The 13111-nt window shown below is 47.3% G+C and overlaps 1 protein-coding gene across 1 annotated transcript in view; it reads right to left on the reverse strand.

Moving 5' to 3' along the window:
- The window catches only part of UBE2O (ubiquitin conjugating enzyme E2 O), a 92012-nt gene that overhangs the window by 10764 nt on the left and 68137 nt on the right, over window positions 1–13111 (reverse strand). The window contains exons 8-13 of the mRNA XM_077834350.1: window positions 12949–13099; window positions 11359–11864; window positions 6791–6945; window positions 4272–4384; window positions 2192–2320; window positions 541–630 (exon numbers count right to left, since the gene is read on the reverse strand). Of these exons, the coding sequence (XP_077690476.1) occupies window positions 541–630; window positions 2192–2320; window positions 4272–4384; window positions 6791–6945; window positions 11359–11864; window positions 12949–13099 (1144 nt within the window). The remainder of the gene's footprint in view (window positions 1–540; window positions 631–2191; window positions 2321–4271; window positions 4385–6790; window positions 6946–11358; window positions 11865–12948; window positions 13100–13111) is intronic.

Consider the following 13111-nt stretch of genomic DNA (forward strand, 5'->3'; position numbering starts at 1 on the left):
GAGGCGCGTCGTGAGAGCAGCTCTTTGTGGAGCATACACCAGACCTTTGATTCTGCCTGTGATCCGGTCACATGTGACAATGGGGGGAAGGGAGACAGCAGACTGCTTTGTAACATCCTCTTCCATTTCCATAGTGCAGGCATTGACCATTCTACTGTTATTAATGCAGAGCTGCTTGAGGTTTTTTTTTTTTGGTGGGTTTTTTTTTAAGTCTTGATCATCAACTGCTTTCTGCACATGAATGAGATTCTGTAGCAAGAGGAGTGATGTGTTCTGTGCTGCTCTGATAGGGGATGGGACCCTACAAAGGCAGGTATTCTATTTTCTTTAGAAGGTCTGTCTTCACTAAAAGAGATGAGGAGAGGAGAAACAGGACTAAAAGATAGGCAAAGACAGGCATTCAAAGAGTTCAAAGAACCTGAGATTCAGTTACACAGGCTCCAGCAGTATCTTTGCATCCTTGATCCAAGAACACTGCATGTCATTAAACTGAGTTACAGAAAGTACCGTGGCCCCACTGACCAGACAGGAGCACCTTACCTGAGGCAGAATAATGGTCTTGGAGTTATCAGCCCAGACTACTTCCACTTTGCTGCTGACATCAACACGAGCCACCTGTCCTACCGAGGGCTATGGGAACAAGAGCAGCAAACAAAATATCACAATCTCTTTCTCAAGTACAGAGAATGAAGACTTTGAGAAACAGCTTTTCTCCAGGTAACTGAGGCATGTAAACACGGATCAAGTCCAAAGACAAGCTTTTGGCATGTCTCACGCAGTGAGACCATGGGCTGCAGCAGGAGCAACCAGGCTGCTGAGATTCTATTTAGCGGGAAAATGTTTCCATGAAAGACTACCTTGGACACTACAGAAAGTCACCACCTAGGGAAACGGTGAACCACATTATATGATTACTTCTGACCAACATCAACATTTTAAAGCTCCAACCTGTGAGTATGGAAAGCAGTTTTGATTGCTTAGATGACTATAAATGGGATCCTACCACCATTTCTTTGACTTAGGGTGCCATCTAGTGATAGTTCTAAGAATTTTGATTTTGAGCCAGCTCAGCTGAAGGAAGACCTACAGACTTTGCAGTTTGTTCCCGGAGCGCAGCACTTCCGTGAGAGCTAGGGCATGGATATGAAGGGCATGCCTAGGCTGACACAATCGGGGTAGAGAGGCTCACATTAATGCTCTAAAAACAGCTGCGTAGACTGTGCTCTGAAGTTGCAGCTCAGGCTGGCCTTCAAGCTCTGAGGCTGAAACGCCAAACATGCCGCATTCAGCTTTTTAAACCCCACGTTTAGTGCATTCAGAATAAATAGCTTCTTAAACTGGAATAAAGTTTACACAGGCCAGGTGAGCAGCTTTAGGCATGTATTTCATGCTGCTGGAGCTTAGACATGCTACTGCTACTTGGCCTATCAGAGAGCTGAGACGTCTTCTTACACTTCTACCCTGCAGACCTCTGTTAGCGTAAGAGTCACTTCTAGGGTCTGCAAGACCTGCAGCCTTAAGGAGGTCCACTACTGGTGAACAGCTCGCATTCTTTCCAAAAGGGAGGTCCCCCTCAGACCCCTCCTGACTCCTTAATCCAATTTAAGCATGTAAATCCAGTTTATAACAACAACGGCCCTATTTCTCAAAGCAAAACAAATGTCACTAGCTATAGACAAACTGATCTTCAATCTCCCTCTGTTTGGGGCTGCGCTGGACTTTCCATCTTAGAAGTTATACTGAAAACCCGACTTGGAATCCCTACACAGATACTTGTTGGATTTAAATTAAGGCAAACAAATTTCATTCTCCATTTTTGGTTCTAGTTGCTTCAACTTTCAGGGCAGGTTTAATCCCTTTTCACCCTGGCAAAGAGGATTTCAGAGTGACCTCGGTTAAAATCTGAGATGGTGCCTACTTAGGCCTCCAGGTTTGTATCTTCATTCCAGTGCCCTTTGACTCTGTCCAGGGTGGACAAGTGTCTTGTACACATGGGACCTTTCAGGCTAAGCCGGGGGCAGAAAATACAGCGGTATCAGGCAACACGAGAGGCTGGGATTTTCAAAGAAGATTGTGGGCACTAGGTACCCAAACGGGACTTGGGGAATCCAACTCTCTTAGGACCCTTAGGAAATCCCAGCTAAAATGACTGCAGGCTGCTTCGGGCAAAATGACCATGGCTCAGACTCACCTCATCTTCCTTGGCCAACGCTCCCTCCTCAGCATTGCCAATGCGAATCACAATGTCGGTGGTTCGGAAGCGGAAGTCGGGGTGATCAGCAATATCATACACACTCACATCCTCCTCCTCCCCCATCAGCTGGCATTGAAGAGAACACACACGTGCACGGGTTAGCTCCAAACTACTGAACTGATTTCTAGATTCTGCTTTGGACACTTAAAATGCTTCCTGCACCTGCAGTTTGGTTCCCAGCACCCGTGGCCACTTGACGTCTTGTGACCATGCGCTGCTAATACATCTGGTGCCTGCTGCTGCGCTCTGACCTGCTATTTGATATTACGTGTGTCACCTCAGAAAAGGTGTAAGGGGTAAATTGGCATCCTGCCTTTTCATCCAGTTCATCCTCACCTTTTCTCTTAGGTTTTACACTGCATGAATCATGAGCCAATGGGAACCACGGTACACCCCCTGTGAACATCCAGCTCTCTCAAAAACAGCTAGAAGGTGAGCTGAGCAGAGCCAGAGACAGGATTTATTTTGGATACAGGTTCCATGATCTCCGAACCAGCACAGCTGGTAGGAGGGTTGGATAAAAGGCTCATGACTTAATAGGAAATAGCATCCCCCCCGCCAAAGCGGATCACCTTTGCTTTCGCTTTGAGAAAAGCCCCACTATTTACTAGCATGAGGAATTAGTATTAGACATAGGGATGTGTCTCTGGGGCAGCCTGGGTTATGTCTACACTACAAATGACTGTGGTATAACTTCTGTCGTTCGGGGTGTGACTAAGTCATGTAAGCTATACCTGAGCAAAGTAAGTTATACCGACATAAGCGCAGGTGTGGAGAGTGCTTCTCCCAGAGCTTCTCCCACCAACCCAGCTACCACCACTCATAGAGGCAGGAGATATTAAGCCGCCCCTAGAGCTCTCTCCCATCAGCTTAAAGCACCTTCACCAGAAGCACTACAGCGGTGCAGTTGCACTGCTGTAAGTGATGTTGCATAGACACAGCCTGAGATTTTGTTCTAAGCCTGAACTAGCCCTGGTCACTTATACCACATGCACCACCCTGAGGGGGGGACAAAGGAAGAATGAGCCAGGTTTAGAGGGGCCATGGCAGCACTCCTCCAACTTGCCCACAGCCTAACAGGAGCTGGCAAGATGAAATACTCCGAGCTCCTGGACTTGGTGGGGGAGGAAGATGGGGTCTGTAAATGAGAGTGACGGGTCAAGAGCGCTCTCATGGTGTTTCGGACAACCACTGAGCAATGGGCTTCTCTGCCAACTAGTAGAGGTGGAAAAAGTCAGAGGCCCAGCACCAAAGCTTTAAGAAATCAACTGTGGTTGCTTGTTTCAGCACCAGCCCCTCTCCTGGCCAATGGCAGAAATTCATAGATAACTGAGGGGCAAAAACCCCAGCTGCTCCAGGATGATGGGGTGTGCAAATCTTTGAACATGCCTGCTCTGTGCCAGGTCACCACCCGCAGAAACACAGGCTACATCTACACTGCGTGCTTCTTTTGGTGGTGGTGTGTAGAATACACACTAGCAGCGTGGACAGTGAGTCACAGCTCAGGAGAGCAGAACACAGACACACCTGAAGGGAGCAGGTATGCACTGAGCACATACCCTACATGGCTCTCTACTCACCCAAGCCCTACCTTCCTGCCTATGCTGCTATTTTCAGCCATGTAGTGTCCCACTGCCTCCCCACTGCTGGAGCCTCCCCCAGTTGCAGGTCAGGGCTCTGCCAGCTCCCTGCGGGGGGAACTGCTGAAGCCTTTCCCCTCTGCCAGAGCCTTTCACTGACATGCGTAGTGACACCCCCAGCGTGGACGTGGCCTGCTTTTCACGGCTGCGTGTAGCTACACGTACACTTTGCGCTGCCTCAAGAGGCGTGCAGGATAGACATAGCCACAGAGAAAAATGTCGCCATAACCAGTCTTGACACCAGAGCAGTAACATGCCCCACTCCGCTAATCCTAAAGGTGACTTATTTCAGGGTGGAAGCATACAGAGTAAGCGTTGTTGTGTACTTCACTCCTCTCAGACAGCCCCAACTAGGAGGAGCAGGCTGCTTCACCTACCTCAACATCGTCTCCGCTGGCCTTCAGCTTGAACCATTTTACTACACAGGTGCGGCCGATGTGGTCGCCTGACTGCACCACTCCGTACACAGCAGGGTCCTGGGAGGTCTGAGCTTTTGGTCAGGGTGGAAGGGAGGAAAATATCCAAGTGAAAAGCTGGACCAACAGTGACTGTTCTCATCTCTTTAGTCTGATCAATAAGCTTTGTTTGATCTTTCTGGCAGCAGCACCAGGGGAAGTCACCTCTGGCTTCACTGCGAGGCATTACAGCCCAGCAGCTCCACTCGAGACAGGGAAATCAGGAGAATGGATCTTGTTACATGGCAGCTAGGGTTGCCAGCTGTCAAATTGTGAACCCATCCTTCACCTGTGTGCAATGCCAGGATGAAAGCAACAACGGAGCTGGGGTGTTCTGAGCAAGTAAGGAAAGAGTCGTGTAACTTTAAAGGGCCATCTAGCCAGAGGGTGGGTAAGAGATCCCAGGTGGGCACACTTGTCTTTAGGGAGTTGCAGTGCCAGATCAGTGGCCACTTCACCTTGATGCTCTGCTCTCTACACTATTCAATGAAGAGCCAAAGAGTCCACTTCAAGTGTGGGTACTGATGGGCCAAGAGGGCTGCCTGGGATGGGCCGTAGCTACAAGGCGTCTCTTCCTCCATGATCATGATTTCCCACAACGGCTACGTTCCACTGGAACAATGAAACTGTCAGTCAATAAAGGGAGACCTATGTGCAGGGAACACCCTTTCACAGAAGCTGGACTTGGACTGCATCTGCCATCAGTGCCTTCCATGTAAAACTGACTGGCAATAAATCTCCCCAGTGGGCTTTAAAGAGTTTGATTCCTCTCTCTTTCCAGGTTATAAAGAGCTTTGCCTGCAGCAGGTTGTAGGGTTTTCTGGACGGAATTTGGCAGGGAAGGGAGGTGAAGGAGGAGGCAGGAATTCTTAAAAATTTGTCAGACAAAACTAGAACCTGGGCCTGACAATTTACTAGACATTAATGAGCTCTAGATGCTCGTTTCCCCTATGCAACTTTGAAAGTCTAAGCCTCCATCTCTTGCTTCCACAAGCAACGCCTAACCCATAAGGCCACAGCATCTTTCAGCCCAAGGAACGGGCTCCCTGATGAGATAACAATGACTAGAGCCTACAGATCTGCGGAAATCAGCTTTATATCCATGGACCATTTTTGCAGATCACGGATCGGCTGCCAATTCAAAGTTAGTATCCGCGCAGGGCTCTAACAATGACCACTGGTAAAAGTGAGCACAACACTCATCTCTGACTTAGCTTTCCAACTATATATATTATAAACACAACAATCAGAAACAATGCCTTGCCCCCAAACAAAAGACCTACAATTAGAACAATTTACTCCTACCTATGGGGGAAGAGAGCAAAGTTTTTTTTGTTTGTTTTAATTTTTTTTTTTTAAAAACTCTGAGGCTGTGCTCATCACTGTCTAAAGAATTAAGATTAGATGAGGCCTTGAACTGCTGCTAGGGAAGAGGGAGATGCATGCAGTAGTTTAAAGCTAGGCCAAGTGCCATTCGTCCTTCACATTCATGAGCACTAAACTCCTGCAGAGAATTGGGTCTCTTAGAACCGTTACTTAGCTCCTAAGCCTTGGGAAAGTCAAGAAGTGAGACGCTCACATACTTTTGGAGTGATTTGTTTCTTGTCAGGAAAGGGGAAGAAAAAGGCCACTTTTAATCACAGAAAACTTTTTAGATAAATATAGTAGTGTGAGAATCTTGTTGGGAATGGCATCCAGGTAAAGCTAAACTGTGTGCGATTCATTCCTTTCATCGCTCTGGTGCTGGGGCAGGCAAGTAAAAAGGGTGTCCTCAGATCAAGAGAGATCCTTTAAGATTCCCAGGGAAAGGGGAGGTTGGTTGTGTGCTAACAAAAGGTTGGCAAATCCAATTCATCCCCAACTATTTCACACAGGTTCAGCCCTATATAATAAAACCTTTTTAAAGCCTACAAACCATGTATACGTAGAGTTACCAGAGCCATATTTAAGTACTTGTTTCTTACTACACATTTGCACTTAAATAGAAGGGGTGCAATAACTGATTTTATATTAGAAAACAAAAAGCAAAAGGATAGCACTGGAGTGCAAAGGTTGGTCTCATGGCAAAAGTATAGGCTGGGGAGTCTGGAAATTTGGGTTCTATTCCCACCTCTATCACTGACTCAGTGTGTGACCTTGGGCAGGTCACTTAAGCTCTGTGCCTCAGCATCCCAGACTGTAGAACATGGACACTACTCTGCCCACCTCCTGAAGGGCTTGTGAGGCTAGACTCATCAATCTACTCCGAAAGTGCTTTTCAGATATGAAAGTCATTGGATCTTTTGGGGTAAGTGTTATTGATTTTAACTGCTCAGGCGCCTGCATCATCATATGCACCAAACCAAATAGACAAACCAAAATAGACAATTGCAAAGCTCTTATTCCTTGTAATAAAAATGATGATTTGCTTTTTCCCCCAGAGCATATTTTTCACCCAGTACCTCTTTTGTCCACCACGAAGTCCCCAGGGCAAAACTCATTGTTGTCCAGATGATGGACTGGAAACAACTCGTTGGAGCGAATATTGGTCTCCACAGTGCCATCCTGCCACATCACATCAGCCGAAGTCATCGTGGTCACCACTTCTACAGCAACTCTGAACGTAAGAGAGAGAGCTTTAATGAAGCTGCCACCTGTGGAGAGCAGAAGAAAATAAGCAGACCCCTCTGCCAACTGACTTTACCCATTTTGGGGCTTGCCCCAACACAAGAAGCCAAAGCTAAGTGCACAGAGCAATGGTAGGAAAATCTGGGCTGCCAAGCACTCTAAGTTCAAAAGGGTACCCATGTTTCACACCTGGCAGTAGTAAGTCAAGAGATGGGATTTTAAGGTCAGGAACCAGTACTCAGGCTGAATGGGTTCACTTATGCCTGTGGGCCAGGGGCGGGCAAACATTTTGCCCTGAGGGCTGCATCAGGTTTCGGAAATTGTATGGAGGGCCTCCCCAAACAGCCAGGCGTGGCCTGGCCCCTGCCCCGGATTCCCACCCACCCCAGCTTGATGCCCCCCTGCCCCCACTTCCCCTCCCCCGACTGCCCTCTGCCACCCCATTCAACCCCTCCTCTCATTTGTGATTGCCCCCTCTGGGACCCTTGCCCCATCCAAACCCTGCCCCCCCGGAACTCCCGCCCCATCCACCCCCCCTTCCCTGTCTCCTGACTGCCCCCGGAACTCCCACCCCAACTGCCCCCCCCACCCCATTCAACCCCTCCTCTCATTCCTGATTTGCCCCCCCCCGGACCCCTGCCCCATCCAACCACCCCTTCTCCCTGACTGCTCCCCACCCCCCCCCAACCCCCCCCCCTTCCTGGCTGCCCTCCCTGGGACCCCTGCCACATCCAACTACTTCAGTAGGGAAAAATCTTAGGTTCCAAAGGCTTGAAGTGCCTTCTGTCTGGAGCTCTGCTGAAAGTTCTGAGAAATCTTTGAAGCTGGGGTCATGGGGATGAAAAGGAAGACTAAAGCTGCATATTATATCTCAGCCCTTTGGAGACAGGTTCGACACTGCCTCTTCCTTTGAAAAGCAGAATGGTGTTCAGTTTAAAGACAACAAAAACTTTACTTCCTGGCCACTCTCACATATGATCACCTCTACCGCACAAAGACAAACCCAAGCATAGAACAATCCTGTTTTTGACACGAGGGTCTCATCTTCCTGCCCCTTTCATTTTTAAACCTCCTAATCACACGTACCCTTCCCACCGCCAATCCAGAAGCATTTGCTACAGTCCACAGTTTTCATAAGCTCGAATCATAGAATATCAGGGTTCAAAGGGACCTCAGGAGGTCACCTAGTCCAACCCCCAGCTCAAAGCAGGACCAATCCCCAACTAAATCATCCCAGCCAGGGCTTTGTCAAGCCTGACCTTATAACCCTCAAAGGAAGGAGATTCCACCACCTCCCTAGGTAACGCATTCCAGTGCTTCACCACACTCCTAGTGAAAGTTTTTCTTAATATCCAACCTAAACCTCCCCCACTGCAACTTGAGACCATTACTCCTTGTTCTGTCATCTGCTACCACTGAGAACAGTCTAGATCCATCCTCTTTGGAACCCCCTTTCAGGTAGTTGAAAGCAGCTATCAAATCCCCCTTCATTCTTCTCTTCTGCAGGCTAAACAATCCCAGTTCCCTCAACCTCTCCTCATAAGTCACATGCTCCAGCCCCCTAATAATTTTTGTTGCCCTCCACTGGATGCTTTCCAATTTTTCCACATCCTTCTTGTAGTGTGGGGCCCAAAACTGGACACAGTACTCCAGATGAGGCCTCACCAATGTCAAATAGAGGGGAATGATCACGTCCCTCGATCTGCTGGCAATGCCCCAACTTATACAACCCAAAATGCTGTTGGCCTTCTTGGCCACAAGGGCACACTGTTGACTCATATCCAGCTTCTCGTCCACTGTAACCCCTAAGTCCTTTTTTGCAGAACTGTTGCCTAGCCGCTCGGTCCCTAGTCTGTAGCGGAGCATGGGATTCTTCCATCCTAAATACACTCATGGGTGCACATACTGCCATACAAAGAACCACACTGAACAGCATTCCTGATTTGGATCAGGTTAGCAGAATCTATGGAGCAAAGGTGCCAAGCTATTTTTGCTAGGGGCTATACTCAGACCTTTAATAAAAAATTAAATTAGTGACCAAGCTACTGGACATTTACATTTAATATTCCCTAACTGAAACCTTCGTTGAAGAAGAATTAGGAATGAAAGCAAGTTCCAATAGGATCCAGTGAACATCCCCAGAAGTTACACTTCACAAAAATTCTACATGTTAATCCTCTCCCGGCAAACACACGTGAGAGTCTGAAAATGAACAGTTAAGGGATCCAGCCAAGTTCTCATTGCCCTAGAATCACTCAATCATCCCATCAAGCCTTAACTCTGCCCCCATTTTGTTCAGTAATGACAATATGCTACTGGATCTATACTGTTGAGGAGATTAGGTTTATTCATCCTTAACGTACAAAATCTCTTGCAAGTAGTATAGAAAGATGGGCAGTTTCCCAGTTTCTCCTTGTTTCTGGACCCCGTGGCTGGGCAAGTACCTCTTCTTCCCCCACAGGGGAAGCGGTACAATACCTCTTTATAGCACTATTCCAACAAACCCTTAGTTAGCCCCATCCATGCCTCCCACAGTGCCCAGTACACTCAATCACATGCTATTTTTCAGATACATCTTTATGGCTTTTGAACATCTCTCCTTATTAAAGCCAATAAAAGTATGGAGATATTAGAAGCTGTAATGGGCAAATACACACAATAGGATTTCCTTTTTTTAGAGAGTCAACAGCAGAACGTCTCAGAAAAATTCTACTATGGGAGGAGATATGTGGCATGTGACATTTCAGGGGGACTTGTTTCTTTATGGGGAAGTTGGAGGGTCGGTGTTGAGATGAAGGTTTATAATGGGAAAACAGTTTTAACCTCTTTAAGTGAGTCAATCGCTGTTTGAAATGAAAGGAGGTGGCAATGGAATCCCTTAGTGGCACCCCCAAAAGAATTTACCAGGGCTTCAGGTGCTGCCACAGTAAAGCCATTCCCATTTAACAAACTAAGCTAACGTTACAGGCTGCATTGCTTTCATGCAGTTAGTTAGAGGCACCCATGTGGCTGACCCATCAGATCTGGTACTTCCAGCTGCATCGAGCCAATTCAATTGGTACGTTCCGTTCACTTCACTCTTTCCAACAGTATTTCAGCTGTTGTGCCTACAAAGTCTCATCAGTTTTCTGTCTGCTTATTCAAGCAATAGGCACCCAGGGCATTTCATGGTGGTTAACGACCAGCTGCCATATAACCCCTTTAAGTGCCATCTGGGGTTTCATGCGCTACAAAAAGTAACTTTTTACACTCTCGATGTCATGTCTTCAAAGAGCCTTAGGGACTATGTTCTATATGTTTGCCTGGCAATGGAGCCATCTGTCCTCAGCTTAGGTAAAAACAGGTCCCTGTCCACTGCCTTCTTCATGTCAACTGCAATCAGCTATCAAAGCTGCCCATCTGGGACCCCCTTCAATTGCATTAGAAAGATAGAAGTTGTGTGTGTGAGGGAAATAGAGGCTACATACTTATTGATGCTGTTTCCACAAAATCCTACTCCTTTTTGGTGCCTTTCATCTTGCCCACTTTAACACTGCTCCCCTGAGCTCCAATGCTTTTGGACGTTTCTCCCAGCCTTTGGGAAAGTATTCCAGAGCAACAGTGCTCCACTTATACTGAAGCAAATGGAGATAATCGAATGAACAGTGACTGAAGTATACTGTTTCCCACATTACTTCTGTGCTACCGGATCTCCCTCATCCTCACTTACTCCTCTCTGAAAAGATTCTCATCTAAGTATCTACATTTACTGCCATAAAGGGGCACTTGAAGCATGGGTTATGCTAAATCCCTGGATGCTGACAGACTTATTTCCCCAGTGCTCTCGTGCTGTGGTTTTTAAAATTTTTATATGAATTTGGTACTAGTGAAAGATGCTAATTCAACAGTCCTGAGACTGCGGCACAGGTCTAGTACGTGACAATGTACCTCAGTGCTGTTCTAGAGGGATCATTTAAGAGTGACTGGACAGAGTTCAGTCTCCATCTCCATCCCTCCTTGCTGAACTGCCAACAAGGGCATCATTTAATCATCATTGTACTTAGACAAAGCTCTTTGGAACCGTATCACCTCTTCCTCTCTGCACACAGAGCAGCAGGTACCACGGGGGCCTGCGCTCATGTTGGGGCCTCTAGGTACTACTGGAATCTGACCGTATCGATTTAATGTGATGTGGACACCTTTCCATCAGCAGGGGGACTGAAACCAAACACATTTCACAAAGGGCCCTTAGCCCTTAAGAAGGTAACAGCTGTTCGTTATTCCAGAGCCATGCTCTCAGGTGACATGCAAAAGGACACTCAGCCTGATCTCCGTGCTTACCCAAACTTGGGTTTGCATTTGAGAATTCAGAGAAGGGAAGGTTTAGCAAGGTGATTGACTGGGGACGGAAATCTGAACCTACCTGTCTCCTGGTTTAAACTCCCTGGAGATCTTAGTCTTCTTCTTCTTATGCTTCCGCTTCAAGTTTTTGATAGAGAGGGGAATGCTCTTCTTGCGCCCTATGCCACTGCCACTCTGGGAAGAGGCAGTGGAGCTCGCCGAAGAGGTCACAGAGCTGGTGTCATCTGTGTCATCGGCTGCCTCATCATCAGCATCTTGTTCCATTGACTGGAGCCTGTAGTCAGGTGACCCATCATCTTTCAGCAGGAAAGGTGGCTGCTGCTGTCGCCCAGCTGCTGCGCAAGAAGTCTCCTTTCCCATTTCTTCAGGCTGCTCCTCCTTTAACTCTCCCAGGTGTAGTGTGCCATTGGCAGAGTCCCCTAGTTCACATTTGGATCTGGTTTTAAGTTCTTCCGATTTTTGGTCAGCAGCTGCAATAGACTCTCCATCGGGCGGTTCATTGGTACCCTGAGAATCTGGGGTGCATGACATGATCTTCACGATCTGCTTTTTCAGCAATCTCCTCACCTAGAGAGAGCAATGCTGGCCAGTAAATAAACAGGAGTCTGGGTGCCTGGACACACAGCAAACACGTTACATGGCCAAAAGGAGGGACGACGTACAGACTAGAATGTGACCCTCTTTGGCCCTTTTCACACTCCACCTATCTCAGAGCATTTTAAAAAGCAATGAGCTATTGCTCATGGAGTTACCATGCTAGCACAGGCAGCAGCCAGGGAGAATATAAATGGTTTTACAAAGAGCGGGGATGTTGGCTAGGGCACTGTGTAATTAACTTTTGGCATGACTGTGCAAGAGTCCAGGTGGAAAATCCAGGTCCGAGGGCTCTTTAATAAAACTATATTCAGTTTATATAGTGCCTTTTATTATGAAAGATCCTCCGACACTTTACAAAATTAACTAAATGGAATGTACAAAGCTACACAGGCGGCTCATCTCCTTGCCGCTGAAATGCAGCTGCCCTTGGGTGGTACATGGCACTTAGTTGTTTGCCAACACAAGACAGTTCAGCACAGGAAATGAATGCTTTTCCCAATGTGTTACTGTGGAAATTTAAGTGAACAGAGTAAGACTCTGCTAGGAAACCAAGTTTAACATCCCTACAGTTATGCAAAACTATGGGTTCTTTAAGGGCCCAAGTGGTCAGGACTTCATTATTATGCTGAAAAGATGGAACCTCTAACACCACAGTTGTCCGCTGGCACTTTGCTATGGCACTGGCTCTGCAGTGATGCAGAGAAAAGAATGCCACCAACTGTATGGCTAACCCCACTTCCTGCACCATGTAGGCGTTCCCAGAGAGCCTCAGCCAAGTAACTGATCCAGCCCAAAACCTGCTCAGCTCTATGCGACAGGATCATTGCACAAGGTGACATGACTGTGAGCACTAACAAGCCGTTACACTTTACTGGGTCACATTTCGTATACCATATGACTTTTATGGGAAGATTTAGGTTTTAAAAGGAGCATTTAAAATTCAGCCTACATGAATCCCAACCACTCAAGCAGATGTGTTGGGAATACAAGTCATCCAAGTGCCCACCTCGCACACTCCCAGCTAAGCTAGCCCATCACTTTCCTAGGAACACACCTTCTTGGCGACTGATCCTTCCCCCAGAACACAGTTTCTCTCTGGGCATTCACAAGTGATTTTTGCAGGTTCCACTTTGGCAGGAAATACGTAGAGGCATCTTTCCCCGAGCTGCCTCTGTGCATGGTCGAAGCACCCCAGACGCTTTACTCTGTTAAGAGTG

The sequence above is a fragment of the Eretmochelys imbricata genome, chromosome 14, assembly GCF_965152235.1.
Source record: "Eretmochelys imbricata isolate rEreImb1 chromosome 14, rEreImb1.hap1, whole genome shotgun sequence".
Classification (NCBI taxonomy): Eukaryota; Metazoa; Chordata; order Testudines; family Cheloniidae; genus Eretmochelys; species Eretmochelys imbricata.